The sequence below is a fragment of the Podarcis gaigeae genome, assembly GCF_964106915.1.
Source record: "Podarcis gaigeae genome assembly, chromosome: 10".
NCBI lineage: Eukaryota > Metazoa > Chordata > Lepidosauria > Squamata > Lacertidae > Podarcis > Podarcis gaigeae.
In genome coordinates this window covers 73,451,144-73,467,298 of record NC_139686.1, presented here as the reverse complement: position 1 = coordinate 73,467,298, position 16,155 = coordinate 73,451,144, and the positions used below count along the sequence as shown (strand labels likewise).

Below are 16,155 nucleotides of genomic sequence, written 5' to 3'. Positions count from 1 at the left end.
GTCTCCTGATTGGCCGCTTTCGCCCAGCGGCTCGAGACGCAGTCCCATTGGCCGAACTCCCGCCGAAGGTTGCTAAGCAACCTCACAACCGCTGAGTGGGGGAGGGGAAAGCGGCGTGCGCGGAGTCGCTCCCGTCCCGGGTGAGTCGGGGCTCCGCGGGGCGGGCGGGCGGGCGGGCGGGCGCGGGGCTTCGGGGGGGGCTCGGAGGGAATCACGGCGGGGCGGGACGAGGGAGCGGGAAAAGGGGACCTTCCCTGCCCAGGAAATAAGCGTTGCTGATTAGGTGCCCTGTCAGCCCCGCCCACCTCTAGCTCTTTGGTCCCGCCCCCAGGCGGAGCCCCGCCCCTTTCAGGGCTCAAATATCTCGATATCTCGACCGACAGCCCCGCCTCCCGATTCCCTCAGGGGGGTTAACTTTATATAAAAAAAAAAGCAGCCAAAAAAGTTGTTTCTTTTATGGCTGTTGGGGAATTGTTTACGCTTTTAAGCTTTAAATGGCCCCTGGGAGAAGGAAGGGCGGGGGCGAGCCTTTAATAAACAAAAACTCCTCACTTCCCCCCCCCCCCAAGTTATGGTACTTAAGGCATTTCAATATATACTGTATTTTCCCATCTATAAGATCCCCCCATGTATAAGACGACTCGTACTTTTTGAGCCCCAAAGTAAGAAATATATATTTTAAACATTTCGTGTATCAGACGATCCCCAATTTTAAACTTAAAAAATTTGGGGGGAAACATAGTCTTATACAGGGGAAAATATGGGAGAGAGAGAGAGCAATTCACAAGTAAATAAATGATGTCTATTCCAAAGTGATTCCAAAAGCACATATTAGACCCTTCCTGGTTTTTAATTCAGTTAAACACTGGGTTTCTTTGTATTCAAAGTTTCATTAAGTCACTCAAGAGGTACTTGCAGGCAGCAGTAGGTGAAAGTGCTCTACACACTTGGCTGTGTTTTTGTTTTTGCAGGAGCTGTTATGGAAAACCCAGTAGCCTTCATGGATGGTAAAGATGTACCATGTTCAGCTTTCTCCTCTGAAGAAGCAGCTGCGTCAGATGTCCCTGGGACATCGTTCAGGAGAGAATCAGATAGCCTTGAAGACTCGTAAGTGGTGATAATACAGAGTCTTCATGTTAACACGCTAGTCAAGTTTGGTTTCATTCTTCACTGACAGATAATATAGACCCACATATGAACAGAACTAAGAGAAAGTTAATCCTTCACAACTTGCAGAGTTTGGAATGCAGTATTTCTGTTGCCAAAGTCCATTTTATTGTATATAGCCAAAGGCCTTTATAATGTATAACAGAGAATAAAAGAAAAACATTCATCTAAAATCATACAACATAACCTGTAGCAGTTTACAACATAAAAGAAATGTACAACATTATATTTAAAATTGGAGTGCATTCACATAGCTGGAACGGAGCTTCTTGGCTGCCAGCGCAAATATGGCTACCTGGTGTGTAATATATAGATGTTTATCTGCTTGGGGTTCAACTGTGCAGATCGACCTGGAAGCCAATTAAGAATATAAATTTCCCTCTGGGCGTTGTATACAGGGGGGAAATCAGCAGATAGTGTGTGATGTCCTCTATCTGATGACATCTGTATATACATTTGAAATCCATATGAAGAATTCCCTGATATCTCCCCTCTAAATATGCTGAGGGCATCTGTTGGAATCTTAGTTCTGCAAAGGCTCTGCGAAGTTGTGGAAAGGTCAGAGTCTCAAGGTAATGGAGCCTTGAGTGATTGGTCTTAATTTGGGGGTACCAAGTAGAGTAATGGGCGGCAATGATGGATACTCTGTCTTGGTTGGCATCCTGATCAATAATCCAATTTCTAAGGTCATGTGGGCTAAGGGCTAAGTAGTTCTCCATTTGAAGATTATAAGCCCTAAGCTTATATTGGCACTTTTCTGCCCAGCCCCCTGTCCTTAGTTGCTCTCACCAGCAGAGCTTAGTAAGAGTACGATACTCGAAGGCATTTAGCATGCACCAGTATCTCAGATAGGCTAGATCCATTCTGGCTGCTAGCAAGGGGAGGCACAACTCAGCTCTAAGGTGGGCTGCTGGTGTCCTGCAGGGAAACCCTAAAATCTGCCTCATAAATTTATTTTGTAGGCCCTCTATTTCAGATTTAACAACAGTTCCCCATATCTCAGCCCCGTAGCGCATTTGGGCTATGATTTGAGAGCCAAAGATTTTAATAGCTGGGTTGATTAGCTGCCTGCCCTTTGAATGGAATAACCTATATAGCTGCCCAGTAGAACGACCAGATATTAGCTTAATTGCTTCTGTTTGATGACTTCTTTTGCCAATCAGCGTCTGTATGATGCTGCGAAATAAGGCAAGTGGAGGTCCGGAGAAGGGACTCTGTGTGCTAGGATGACTCTCTGCCATCAGAAGGAGATGCACCAACGTTGGCCCTTGCCTGCTTGGGTACAGAAGAAAACACAAGGGGAAGGGGAATTGTACCCTATGGACACATGTCCTGAGAACCCAGTTCTCCTTTCCAAAGATCCTTTTTTAAAGCAAAGAGAAATTCCCACTTCACCGCTTAAGAGATCTTAATGGAAGAGAGAAATTACACCCTGTGAAATTATACTACAAAGATGTCAGCTATTGTTTGCTGCCAGAAAGATCCTAGAGGAGAGGAAATTGGGATCCAAAGCCACAGTCCATGACATCATATTTCAGCAACAAAGACTTGGCTCCCTTTTGCTAAATGCAGGATTTTGGAGAGGCAGAATATACCCTGTAAATGTCATATGTCCCCACTCATTTGTCCTGCATTTTACATATAGCTTCATGTAGTTGATAGATTCTTGTACTTAACACAGTTTAGAATGGGATATTGTTTACTTGTGTTTTAACAAACTATAATTAGTTGACAGTGCTCATGTCTTTTTATATTCACATTAAGTTGAAATTCACTTCTAACTCTCAAACATTCTCCATACAATTTAAACTCTTTAAAAATTACTTTCAGCAAATTAACTGGTGATGTCTCTGGAGCCACAGCCAGTATTGACACCAAACCTAAATCCATACATCGTGCCAAGATATGGTCAGGTGAAGTTGAGAATCTCTACAGATTTCAGCAAGCTGGATATAGGGATGAAATTGAATATAAGCAAGTGAAGCATGTAGACATGGTAAGACTTCATAATTATGCAAGCATTTTGTAGTTTAGTGGCAAACATTCTGTCCTTTTAAAATATTGCATATAAATGTTTTCTATGACCATAATTCATTTTTTTACATTTGTGTTCTCTGCCTGAACTGATTTGCCCCTGTGTACACCCTCAGAAAATGAAGAACAAGAAAGCTTTTAGGCTGTGTTAGGGGGCCAGTAACCTTTCACTTGGAGTCTACCTCAAATGTCTTGTCCCATAGGAACCAATTTGGGAAGCTTCAATGGCTTATAAAAGCTATTGGTGTCTTTGTGAATCAGTAGCGGTTACTCAAATCACACCTCCATCTTAAGACGTATTTGCAGGTCTAGCAATCAGTGTACATTACCCTGATCCAACGGGATTAAGAGTTCATTGTCCATGTATACCAACCATGATTTCTTCCCATTCACAAAATTCACATCAGAAATGAGGTGGAGTAACCACAATCCTAGGCTTACTCAGAAATAAGTGTGATTGAGTTCAATATTCAATACTCAGTTCTCAATTCAATATTCAATTCTCCTATTCAGAGCAGACCCACTTTCATCAGTGGACATGACTTGTCCACTGATTTCAGCAGGTCTGCTCTAAGTATGGTGTATGGGGTGTTGGGGAGGGGTAGTACCTCTGATGGGGGACATGTCATGCTCCTTCTGGGGTAGTTTGTCCACCTTTGGTCCCCACTCTGCACTCAACTCTTACCTGTGGCTCCTAGAAGCTGTCAGGATGTGACAGTGGCCACACCCTGGGAAACAGCTTCAACTGACTGGCTAAACCAGGAGGAAGCTGGTGGGTCTCCAACCCCCCTGATAAGTTAGGGCCTTCCCCTGTAGGCCAAGACAGGCTCTGGTGGATTGAGTGGCTGAGACTGATAGTGGGTTCAACGGTCAAGAAGGCGGTTTTTGCACGTGCTATGGATGAAAGTGAGGAGTAGACAGGGCTCACGAATCTGGGAAGGGAGCTCATCTAGAAGAAGGAAAACTCTGATCCTAAATCTCTGCTCCGTTGCGGGATATCTTTGGCAGAAGAAAAGGCTAAGAAGTACACCCTGCAGAATTCTGGAGTCCATAAGACTGTTGGATGGTGCCTTGTATGCCTCCTTCCATCAGCACCTGCAGCCAAACTGGTGCCAAACGTCTTGCTTTGCTTTCCTCTGTACCCCGACAGAGAGACTGAGAGGAGGGTCTTGTTGTCTGGGCAGCCCAGGACCTCCAGACACACTGCCCAGGCTTGTGCTTCAGGGAAGTCATGTCAGTGCTGCTGGCACAACAGTTTGACTTCACCCTCCGACATGCACTCCATTGTCTCTTGAGACAGATGGATACCAATAACTCTGAGTAGGACTCAGTTGGATCCTACCCCAGGTCCAGAAATTCTGACTGTCATGATTTTGTGTGCATGCGGTGGTGGAACACGCGAACCTGTTTCCCTGATTTTTGATTACTATTTGGTAGGGCCACTGGGTGTTGTATGCAGATTGCTTTTTGAGTCTCTCAGGGTGCAGAAGAAATGTATGATACATGAAATCATTGGCTGGGATTCAAGGAATTGCATAAATAATTTCACATGCTCAAGAACACTTTGTACCAGCATTTTGTGAACGTCAGCTCCTCTCCTTACACATAGCATGCCATTATTGAATCTGAAGGGACGTTCTGAAGCATATGGAGGGTTTGATATATAAACTGGAAAGCCAAATATCCCACCAAGCATGCCCAGCTCTTTGGGAGTGCTTAAAGTAGCTCTTTGGATCCTGGCCATGAGTACAGCTCAGAAGTGGCTCTTCATATCATTCAGCCATGAGAAATGGATTGTCTCTACCTTTTAAACAACTGAATGGCTGATACTTAGTTTCACAGTGTGCGGAGGTTCTGGTATCCTTGACTAATCAACAGGAATCACACACTTAACAGGCGGAGGAGGAGAATTCTGGTATTACAGCTGCATTTCATGTACGCTCCGGCTACATACCATACATCTGTCATTTGCCTGCTAAAGGATTGCCTGCACACCTTCCTGCCTGAGGAACTGTTATGGTCATGCCCACTCCAGCAACAATGAAACTAGCTTGGACTGTAAAGAGGCAGTTATTAGGGTGCTCTGCTGCTGTTCACCCTACTCAGTAAGGTTGAGCAGTGAAAATGTTTCCTCCCCAGGGGGACATGATGCCCCAAACAGGCTTTCGCACTCTCCAGCATCTCATTTTGAAGAATTAATCCCTGTTAAGATTGTTTTTTCCAGGTGAGCATTACAGAGTCCTTTGTAGTCACCCAATGCTGACAATAATGAGAATGAATGGAGCTGGACCTTTTAGCCTTCCAGCTTCTGACCCTTCAAAACCCCTAGGTTTTTTGAGAACCATAATGGAACATATGGCTTTCTGTGTTTTGGATTTCATAAAAGCTGTTACCCTGGGAAATTCATATGTGCCAGAGAACACAGAGTTTCTCCCATTTTGTTTAGAGCAGATTTTAGCTCATTTATTCATAGAGGAACTGAGCACCCTAAATTTAGCATTGAAAACATTTGAAAGCATCCTTTACTAATTGAGATGAATGACCTGCAAGTGGATGGTGGTCACAAGACTGGATAAAACAGTAAAATATTGTGGAATTGAATTTGTTTTTGTTCACTTTGGTTCCCTGTATCACTTTATTCTTTCTGAGAATCCATGGCATATTTAAGGTCTCACAGAGGGAGGGAAAGCTTCATTTTGTGGAGGAAGCACAAGTACAGAGATGGTTATAGAGGTACAGAAGTGGGGAGCATCAACGTAAACTATTCATCACAGATTACAATCTAGATAGCTTATCAAATATACAAAATGTATTAATGAAACACAACCAGGACCAGCACCCAGCCAATCTGCCCATCATGCTGCACCATGGTTTGGTGTTCTGTCCGTAAGCCAAGCTTCTGATTCTTACGCTCCCCAATTCCTCTCTGCCTCCTGCACAAATAAGGATGTCAGTATTTACTGTTAGTTTTCACAAGCTGTTACTTGTCATTACATACGAACTGGGGGTCACAGCTTAATTAATCAATTAATTATACTGACCCCCAGGGCCCCAGCCCTTCATTGACTGGTCCCATATTATCTAGAGTATCACCATTTACATGGATGTATAGGGTGTTGGGGGAGGGGTTGTGCTCCTTCTGGTGCCGTTTGTCCCCCTTCGGTCCCCACCCTGCACTCTGCTCTCAACTGTGGCTCCTAGAAGCTGGCAACCTGCGACATTGGCCACACCCCAGGAAGCGGCTTTGAGTGGCCCCAGATGGAACACCTGAGGAACTGCCCCTCTCCTAACACTGCATGCACTGCACTTATATGTCGTTGCTGATGGGTACCTTTTTGCAATGTGCCGGCTGTTTGAAAGACATGTGCATCCCACCCTCTTGTCCTTCTGCACACAGGTGGAAAGGTGGCCTGAAACTGGATTCGTGAAGAAGCTTCAGAGAAGGGACAATACTTTCTACTATTACAACAAAGAAAGAGAATGTGAAGACAAAGAAGTTCATAAAGTCAAAGTTTATGCTTACTGATTTTTGTTACGCCCCAGTGTTGTTGTTTTTCTAAAAGTAAAGCGCATTGAAATCCTAATTTTTTTGTTGTGAATAATCTGGAAAACATTAAACAAGTTGTTTTAAAAGTAGCTTGATCACTTTTTAATTATCTCTCGTCTTTCTGCAAAAAAAGAAAAAGACATCATTATTTTATTGAAACAATATAAAAAGACAGGTGATAAATTGTAAAAGTGGGGTGAGATTCCAGTTGGCTTTTGGGACTCTGCAATCCTATGAGTCCCATTGATGGACTGTTGACTTGTTCAGGGTTCACACTGAGGCCTCGCAGATGTGTCTGGTTGCGGCTTTGCTCGCTGACTTTATTTAGTTAAACTCTGAAAGCTGGACCACATCAACCCCCCGCCCCGACTAGGCTGCAGACACTGGTGTGGCAGGAGGAAAGAGGCCTGCAGCTCTGCAACCAGTGCAATACCCTGGTTGCTAACTAAATTTTCACAGGGGCTGCCCTTTTCAACTGAGCAAGGCCTGGAGGGCCAGCACTATGGACTTAGTCCCAAACATGCCAATACCACAGTCACTCACTCGCTCACTCCCCTTTCTCTCTGCCTTGGGCTGGTTTGCTGCGTGGTCTAAGCAGCTGACACAGAGGGCTTTGAAGTCCACTCTTGCTATTTTTACATTGTGGCAGAGAGGGTCAAAGAGCAAAGTACAAAATAGTGTGAGAGTGCGGATAGGGCTCCTTTACATCAGGGTCTAAGATGGGCACCTTCTTAGCGGAGTTCTCCAGGTACCTACCTTTCCCTAATATATGGAACTTTGCTTTTGTTCTCCTCACTCCACTCACTGCAGTAAAGAAAGGGGTGACCTATTTTTCAGAGAGAATGGAACAGGGGCGTCAGTGTTGTCAACATGGAAACTGCCACAGCAAAACAGCTTTAATGTCAGGCTGCAAGATAAAATGTTACTGAAGAATGCTCGCATGTGTCAGCACTTGCATGGGTCTCTGGGGCAACACAAGTTGTGCTGGAGAAACAGAACAAGAAGTTTAGCTAAACCTAATTGGTTAACAAGTTACGAGAAAGAACTGTCCTCCATTTTTATGGTAGCTGAAAGTAAGTTTGCAGCTGCATTGTTGGCTCCTATAAATGAGTCCTGGGTTTCTACTTTGAGCTGCAGCTGTATAGTACTGAATTGTTTGGCATATCAAATGATGCCTGCTGAATACAAAAGTATCCTGATGATGAGTCTTGGAATAAATAAAATATAAAACTTGGTTACGTTGATATATAATGTAGCTTTATGGATTATGGCCTCAGTGTTCCTGCAGAACTGGAAGGAACACTCTGTCTCTGTGGAGTCTCTCTACCTTTCGGATATTAGCACTTCAGGGACGGCATGGAAAAAGGACAGGGAAGAGAAGAGTTTCTCAGAGAAGTTCCATAGGCAAAGCACATGCACTACATGCAGAAGGTGCCAGGTGTAGACATCTCCAGCTAAATGAAACTCAGGCAGCTGGGCTCAGAGTGACCCCTGCCCAGGACCTAGAGAGCCACTGTGAGTCAGAATGGTCAGGACCAAGCCGTGGCAGAGCCATAGGTTCTGCATGTGCAATCTAATAGCCTTATGTGCTGTTGAATCCTGAAGGTGAGACTGGTCAGTCCTGGACACCACAGGGAAAACATCAATGAGACATTAACAGAATATCCAGTCTATACTATGACCTCTTTCTTGCTTCAATTTTGTGTTGTGCCCTTTTGATAGAAGACTTATATCCTAGCCGCAATAAAACTTTTGCTGAATACAAATCACCTGGGGAGCCATCATCTTGGCAGGATGTTGATTCAATTGATCATAATTGATAGATGTTTAGACGGTTCATGCAAGGATGGCTTGAGCCTCTGTAGAACCAAAGGTCTCCATCTGAGAGCCTGACCCCAAACTTGATTGTACCCCAGCTGGTGGGAGCCCCAGCCTTCCGCTGGTGGCTGGGTAGCCATGACCAGGTCATGGCCTGATCTCAAGTGGGCTGCAAGAGCAGCAATCCTGCCATACAATTATATGGTGAAAATAAAAAGAAATGGGTCTCCAAATGTATGTTTGTGTGAAAGGTGGCTCAGGGCCTGAAAACTGGATTTTCATTTCAGCCATGGACTCAGTTTCTCAGGCATAGTTGCTAATGTGTAATATGAAAATAATCTGAGTTTAGTTTAAAGGAGAGCTGGGCAGATGAAAAAGAGTGGGTGCAGTAATCGCACGGGCTATCCATCCCCCCAACCAGTCTTCCAGACAGTGGCAGGACCTGGCAGGGAGAGGGATAGTTACGCAAGTCACAAACCAAACGGTAAGCTGCCACACCTCCTTTCCTGGGACAACCCTCAAATGGGGTCCAAGGAGGAGAACCCCCCTTCAGTATTTACCAGGTTGCCCAGGCCTGTGTCACTGTACTGTGATGCAGACAGAAATCCAACAGGTAGATGTACCAAGTGCTCAGGCACCGGTTTAGCTTCTCTGGCAAAAGTCCTTTTCCAAATTTATTGAAAAAGCTACTCAGAGAGTAAAGCTTGCACATTTCTTAAAAGGTTACAAACAAGAAAATAAAAATGTTGCACAGTATCACTAACTAAAACATATTCAGAAAGTATCAGTAGTTCAAAGCATAGCAAGAAGTAACAAAGTCCGTTCTTCTGGTCAAACGCCCTCAGGCGAACTCCACGGCAAGGTAGTCTGCCATTTGCGTCTGAATTAACCAAGCCTTTATCCTTGAGAAACCCCATGTGGAATACAGCTTTAGGAACCAATCATTTCTTTGGGTTAATTACCAAATTGCCAATGGCTGTATGATGAGACAATAACTCCTGATTGTCAGAAGACCCACACAGCTGAACTTTGTTTATTCTCAGAGACCTTGAGATCAAAAGAGCCCTCTTCCCATTCTCAGACTATTCTGACATATCCCAGGCTACTGATAGCCTTTTCACATTCAGGCCCCCAGCTGCCAGGATCTGTAAATCAGATAACATCCCATCCTGCTTAGAGTCAGGAGGCAATTTGATTTACACTTCTAAAGACAGGGAGTTTTACAGTTAAAGCGACCAGATGCCCATTCCCCAGAATCCCACAGTTTCAGCTCTCCCACAATGCCTCACTCTTGTGTGAACCAAAGTTTTAACATACTGTACTAAGATTTCCCAACTTCACTACAGTGGGAGATTTTCAAAAACTGATTAGCAGCAACAAAATTTCTCTCCACCCTGTTAACTAAAATGAAAGTGCGGTGTGGGGCAAGGGGAGCTGAAGTGGATCTGTGTGAAAGGACTTGAGACAAATTATGGGCTGAACATTTTCTCGGAGGCTTCCTGTTTCCTTAATTCTAAGGGTACCAAAGTCCTCCGATGTCATGATACTGAGCCGAACAAACCTGAAATCATAAATGGCATTAAAAAATAAGGCTCAGTCACGGCAATTGTTCCATATGTGCTAAAAGTTTTGCTTGCTCATCTATAGAATTTACTACACAAAACAATCAGATAAATGAGGACACTTTTTTGGGGTGGTTTTGAGACCACATTGTTAGGTAAATATTGATGGAATAGAAAAAATAATTGTGACTAGAAACAATTTTATTGAAAATAAATATTTTGTAATAATCAAATTAGAATTACCCTGGGATCCTTTTGGGAACAGTACTGGATCAAGCAGACTTAGGGATGAGGAAACATGTTTGTTCCTTGTTTTGTCCCCAATCAGAATCTGATCAGGGTTTTGCATTCTGGCCAATTCTAAACTAACTAAAGTTGCCAGCTTACCCAGAGTGCTGCTTTTCAAACCCTGGAAATCCTCCCCCCCCCCCAACCACATACGTATCTCCCCTTGCAACTGTCATGGTTTCTCCCTATGGAATCCTGGGAACTGTAGTTCTGTGTTAGGCTTCAGGCTTGTCTAACAGAAGCAACCACCCTTTCAGAGCCCTCACAAAAGAATGAGATCTGCAGATCAGCCCCAGACAGGTGAGCTTTCAAACAAGTCTGATAGACACTGCTAGTGAGGTAATCCCTGCCTCAGTTGCTCATTAGTAGAGTTTAGGTAACATAGTAGTCGTGCGGGTTTGCCAATATAATGGAGTTGAGGATGTGCCCATCAGACCACATGGCTCAGTATAAATACAGCAAGTCATAAAATAAATACATTGCGATGGGCAGGTTGGAAGTTTTCCTCTTCCAAAGTATTATATCCTATTCAAACTGATTTTATGCATCATATGACTGATCCCAATAACCTTTGAGCAGAACCAACAGAGAGCGTTTACTTTGTGAATTATAGTTTTCAATGGTTAATATTTGGGCCTTATATTTTTGCCTATGAATATTCCTTATCATGTGACAGCATATTGCCAACATGTAAACAAACACATCCATTCATTCATTAGGAATGCTTGCCCAATTTACGTCCTTGGGGCTCAGCAGATACCACAAAGAATTGGCCCACTTCTGATTCAGAATTATCACATGAGATGATGAAAAGTTTCCTGAAGTGTTTGCTGAAGTCACATACCAATGCCGTTTTCACCCACCTTCCCTTTCAATGGATATATTTGGTACATTCAACCCAAGCTCCTACTCTTTCATTTACTGACCTGTATGTAGCTAAGATAGAAATATAATGTATTTTGCACTTATTAATGCACTGGTGTGCTAAACTCCTAGGAAATTCCATCACTGCACTGCACTGAGAGTTATTTCAGGAGCCGAACGCTCTGAATCATGTTTATTCATCATTGACAGAGCACTTTGAGATCCTCACAGTGTCTGCCTTGAAAAGGTCATGGCATGCTAATTTCCCTGGCTTTCAGTGCCAGCAATAAAAGCACATTTTTGGCTATCAATCCTCATCATCACCATTATCATAGCCATCCTGTTGTTGCTCCTCTGTGTTGGTAGGTGGCAAATGAAAAAAACAACAACCACAAAGAGCAAAGTTTCAGGTCCCCTGAAATAATTGAGAAAAGGAAAATATGCAAAGGAATTGCACTGGCACTCAAAAAGCATCAGGACATTTTAAAGAAAGAAAGGAGACAGCATGGATGGGCTCACTTTGGTCTCATGTGATCTGTGCTGGAAAGCCAGTGGTCCATGGCATGTGCAATATATTTTCAGCAGAAGAGGGCATGATCAAGATCTTTTACGCAGGGATGGGGAATCTGTGACCCTCCAGATATTGTAGGACTCCAGCACTCATTATCCTGACTACCAGCCATGCTGCCTGGGACTGGTATATGAGATATGTTGCTGTCTGAATTCACCATTCTTTGCAAGAATCCCAGGAATCTAAACCTGCTAGTCAACTGATCATGCATTAGGTAACATGAGAACTACCTTGTCTTCACCTCTGAGCAATATTCTTTTTTGCATAAGGCGCTGTAGAACAATAAAAAATACAGGTCCAGATGGAACAAGGAGCCATGTAAAGAGCCACAAAGAGGCCTAAGAGGACAAGTGGGAACACTGAGCTGTGTTGCAGAAGAACAAAAACCGAAGGCTGAGAGGGAGAAATAGGGATGCAAGACTACATTCGTAGCTCTCAAGTCAGTGCTTTCCCCCACTAAATTAGCGGGTGGACCATTCCGACTTCTGGGCTTGCCCTCCATGGGGCCAGCCCCATGACATCATCAGTTGATGTGGGGCCTTCGTAATTCTGGTATGCATGTGTGCTGGGCCTGGGGGTAACCCATGCAACGTGGTCCAGGACCCGTCCAGAATCCGAAGGTTCCGCTAGTCGTCAGTCCGACAGGGCCAAGGCAGGACACCAAGCAAGGACAGGTGCAGGATCTGGCAAACAGCAATGTCGCTCCCACAACCTGGGGCGGGGCCCGACAGCCTTTTATCTTTGTCGGGGTAGCGGCCGGTCCTCATCCCCCAGCAACTCACCTCCCTGTTTCGCCTGAAGGTGAGCACTCTTCCTGCGAGTACTCAGGTCTCTCCTTCTCTCAGATCTCAGTCTCTGCAGCTCGGGAGACGTTGGTAGGTTACTACGCCCAGGGGCCTCCTCAGCCTCCCCTGACCAAACTGGTAGTGGATCAGGCCCCAGACTAGGTTCAGCTGCCACCTGAGGCAAAGGATCCGGTGCAGACTGAGTCTCCTCTGGTTCCAAGTCCGAGTCCCAGGCCATCACAGCATGCTGTTTCCATTGGTGCCATGGGCATCTTTATCATGATTGATTTTTGCATTGTGCATGTATGCGCACCGTCATGAGGTCTGGGATTGTGTGCTAGTAGTCACCAAGAAACAGCAGGAACAGGTACAAACTCAGTGGGGAGGACAATGATGAATGTGAGGATCATTTGGTGCTTCAAAGAGGTCTGCCTGATTTTGCCCTCAGACCTTAAGATATGTCATCACAAGATCAGAGCACTGGATTTTCTGGTTCCATTATGACTATTTACTCATATCTGTGCAACAGGAATTTTCTAATGTTTAGTGAATACAGATATGCATGTGCTGATAGACCACCCTTGGAAAATATTGCAAATGCCCCCAAACTCAAATATGTTGATAATCATCTAAACGCTGTTGTATTGCCTGCAATAATGGGTATTTTTAATTTTGCATATATAATTCATGTGTAAAATACAAAGTACTTCTGACGCACAAATCATGATCTAGTAACTTGATAACTTTCTGCCTTTTCAGAACATACAAATGATTCCTTGTGGGCTAAGCAGCAGGGCTACTCCCAAAATCCTCCAGATTAAGAGCACTTGGGGCATGATGAGTCTGGAGAGATCCTCACAGAGATTTGAATCACGTGCTGGTTAAACACAGAAACCACCGCAGTGTTTCATCTTTGGGTGTGCCAGGAACCTTTCACCAGTTTGATTTCACTTCCAGTCAAGGTGCACTGTTCTTTGCCCAGCAGTTTCATGACTGGATGGTCAGTATGAAATTAAGGGGTTCGTCAGACTTCAGAAACACCACTTGAGTGAACAATGCTCTCAGCATGCGAAGATGATGGTGCTTGAGAGGTTAAGGAAGTGGATACCAACACGAGAAATTTCTCACAAATTGTACTTTGGAATTACTCAGAGGTCAGGTACCATTCAGGCACTCTCAGCTTCCAACAACTTTTCCAAGACGGGCTCTTTGATGTGCCAAGGCACCCACTAGAAATGGCATCAGCTTTCCAAGACAATAAGGTTGCTCCTATTTGCAAAATTTAACCACTCAACAGTTATAGGTGGCCAAGTCTCCTGTTGTCTCATCTTTCCTCCCTCCCTCTTTTCCTTTTAAAAAATTATGGTTAAATCACAAAGCTACCAGGGGTCCAGTTTACTCCTGTTGAAATGATTTGGTAAGTGAAAATATCAAGCATTCAAACTAGCTGAGGTCAATTATATATCCCTAACAATTTATTAAAATAGAGGAGAAGAAGAGTTTGGATTTGATATCCCGCTTTATCACTACCCGAAGGAGTCTCAAAGCAGCTCACAACCTCCTTTCCCTTCCTCCCCCACAACAAACACTCTGTGAGGTGAGTGGGGCTGAGAGACTTCAGAGAAGTGTGACTGGCCCAAGGTCACCCAGCAGCTGCATGTGGAGGAGCGGGGAAGCGAACCCGGTTCCCCAGATTACGTGACTACCGCTCTTAACAACTATATCATGCTGGAATGCAGCATTTTGCTTGTATCATAAATTCAATTTTGTTGTGGTTATACCACTTCAAAAGTACTGCAGTATATTTGCCTCCCCATTTTTGTCATTTTTTAAAAAATCTACATCTCTGTGTCTAGAAAACAAACAAACAAACAAATTGTAACAGAGTAAATTATACCCTTGATGTGAGAGTTAACATTTTCATTTTGCAAACTTGCAACACTAGTTCTCTCTGTGTGTGATGCTCTTTTGAAAGGGGTACATGCTCAAAAAACAATGCAAGGCTGAACATATCAGGTATTGAATCTTATAGGTCACACTCACTCTGGAAAATGCTGAGCAAATGTCAACATTTTTTCACTCAGGCTTTCCCTAGCCCTTAAGGGCAGACCCTATTTTATGTGTTGGAATCCTTCCTCTTTTACTTTTTCTTTACACTTTTATACTACTACATCATTGCTTTTATGTTGTTTTATATTGTACATTAACAGATTAAAAAAGTGGTTTATAACTGCTTAAAATTTTTATTAATTTACAAAGGTATTTGTATAGCGCTTTCTTACAATATCAGGGATAAAACTGTTAGCACATCTGCAAAGCTAAGCAGAGCTTGGTATGGTTTCGAATTGGATGGGAGCACCGTGTGCTGAGATTCCTGCACTGTATTAAAAAAGTTATTACTTTTAGATCATTTTTCTTTCTGAGTAAACCCAGGTGCATATATTGTGTCTGTAGAGCCCATTTTCTCCAAACGAGATGCAGTTTGTATGCATGCGGATGGATGTGCAACAGTCAGGCAGCAAGCCAGCAGGCAGGCAGGCAGGCAAACGGAATGAGTCTCCCAGGATGAAAAATCCTCCTTCTCGTTTCCTTTGAAAACTCTGCCCAGCCAACGCGAAGGTGGCGCCCGGTTCCCCGCCCGCCAGCCATTTCGCCGCCCGCCCGGAGGAAATCAGGGTCCTGGGACGCGGGCGGCTTTCCTTCTCCTCTCTCTGCCTCTCCGGGCCGCGAGGTCGAGACTCCTGCGGGGCTCCCGGACCAGCCGCGCCCCCCCCCTCCGCCCCGCGGAACCCCCCGGTCCCGATTTGCAGCAAGGGGCGGGTCTGGCCGCGTCGCCATTGGCGGAGCCGAGCCCATGAGCTCACAGAGGAAGGCCGGGCTCGCCTTAAGGGCGGCTGCTGGTTTGCGACACTGGCGAGAGGAGGATTATCCGGCCGAGGGAAGCAGGAACTCTTTCCGCAAAGGGGCTTCTTCTCCCGGGAGCCTCGCGCCAGGTAGGGGCGGCCGGGGAGCGAGCGCGGGAGGCGGCGGCGGCGGCGGCCTTCCTTTGCGGAACGTTGTGTTGCCATTTGCTGGGGGGGGGGGTCGCACGTGGTTCTCCCCCCTCGGAAGCCGAGAGGGAGCTGCAAATGTCTCTCTATGGAGCTCTCCCAAGCGCCGCAAGGGCGCCTCTTCCTCAGCATCCTGGCCGGCCTCGGGGGGCGGGGGGGGGGGGTTGCTGCAACTCAGGCCGCCGCTGCCGCCGCAGATCCCCGGGCAGAGAAGGGCTGCAACTCAGTCCTGGGCTGCCGGCGGCGGCGGCGGCGGCTGCTTCCCCGGGGGAGGGAAGAGGAGGAGGAGGGACCTTCGCCTTCCTGGTTGATCGAAAGTGCTCGAGGGACAGCCAAAGTTTGTGGCGCTTTGGTTGAAAATGGAAGAGGTCCTTCTAGAATCTGGGCCGCCGCCGGTATCCGGCTGTAAGACAACCTGGTTTAAAACGGGGGAGGAGACCTGAGCCCCCCCCGCCCCGTGGCAGGATGT

The 16,155-nt window shown here is 45.3% G+C and overlaps 1 protein-coding gene and 3 long non-coding RNA genes across 5 annotated transcripts in view; 2 read left to right on the top strand and 2 right to left on the bottom strand.

Moving 5' to 3' along the window:
* The first annotated feature begins 25 nt into the window (after positions 1-25).
* MEIG1 (meiosis/spermiogenesis associated 1) lies at positions 26-6,837 on the top strand. Of its 2 annotated transcripts, none has more exons than XM_083701685.1 (4): positions 26-140; positions 972-1,107; positions 2,998-3,163; positions 6,599-6,837. In XM_083701685.1, exons 2-4 carry the CDS (start codon positions 980-982, stop codon positions 6,725-6,727), a joined length of 423 nt encoding a protein of 140 aa, XP_083557811.1. In that variant the 5' UTR covers positions 26-140; positions 972-979; the 3' UTR covers positions 6,728-6,837. The 2 variants fall into 2 exon arrangements, with proteins under 2 accessions (XP_083557811.1, XP_083557810.1); XM_083701684.1 differs by lacking the exon at positions 26-140 and adding an exon at positions 438-662.
* Positions 1,238-6,658, bottom strand: LOC310826597. Its single transcript, XR_014555875.1, has 2 exons — positions 6,533-6,658; positions 1,238-6,134 (listed from the first exon to the last, which is right to left on the bottom strand). It is a non-coding gene; the product is annotated as an uncharacterized lncRNA (long non-coding RNA).
* A 47-nt stretch (positions 6,838-6,884) lies between the features above and the next one.
* LOC310826600 overlaps positions 6,885-16,155 on the bottom strand; it is a 15,850-nt gene continuing 6,579 nt past the window's right edge. Inside the window, exon 4 of the long non-coding RNA XR_014555878.1 lies at positions 6,885-7,574. This is a non-coding gene — a long non-coding RNA (uncharacterized lncRNA). The remainder of the gene's footprint in view (positions 7,575-16,155) is intronic.
* On the top strand, positions 12,559-15,173 carry LOC310826678. Its single transcript, XR_014555922.1, has 2 exons — positions 12,559-12,652; positions 13,396-15,173. It is a non-coding gene; the product is annotated as an uncharacterized lncRNA (long non-coding RNA).

Bases quoted from the DNA above. Each gene is read 5' to 3' on its own strand.
- MEIG1 (XM_083701684.1), top strand. From the start codon at position 572: ATGGTACTTAAGGCATTTCAATATATACTGTATTTTCCCATCTATAAG. The intron at 663-971 runs GTAAGAAATATA...TTGTTTTTGCAG, and splicing joins CGTACTTTTTGAGCCCCAAA to GAGCTGTTATGGAAAACCCA. The intron at 1,108-2,997 runs GTAAGTGGTGAT...AATTACTTTCAG, and splicing joins TCAGATAGCCTTGAAGACTC to CAAATTAACTGGTGATGTCT.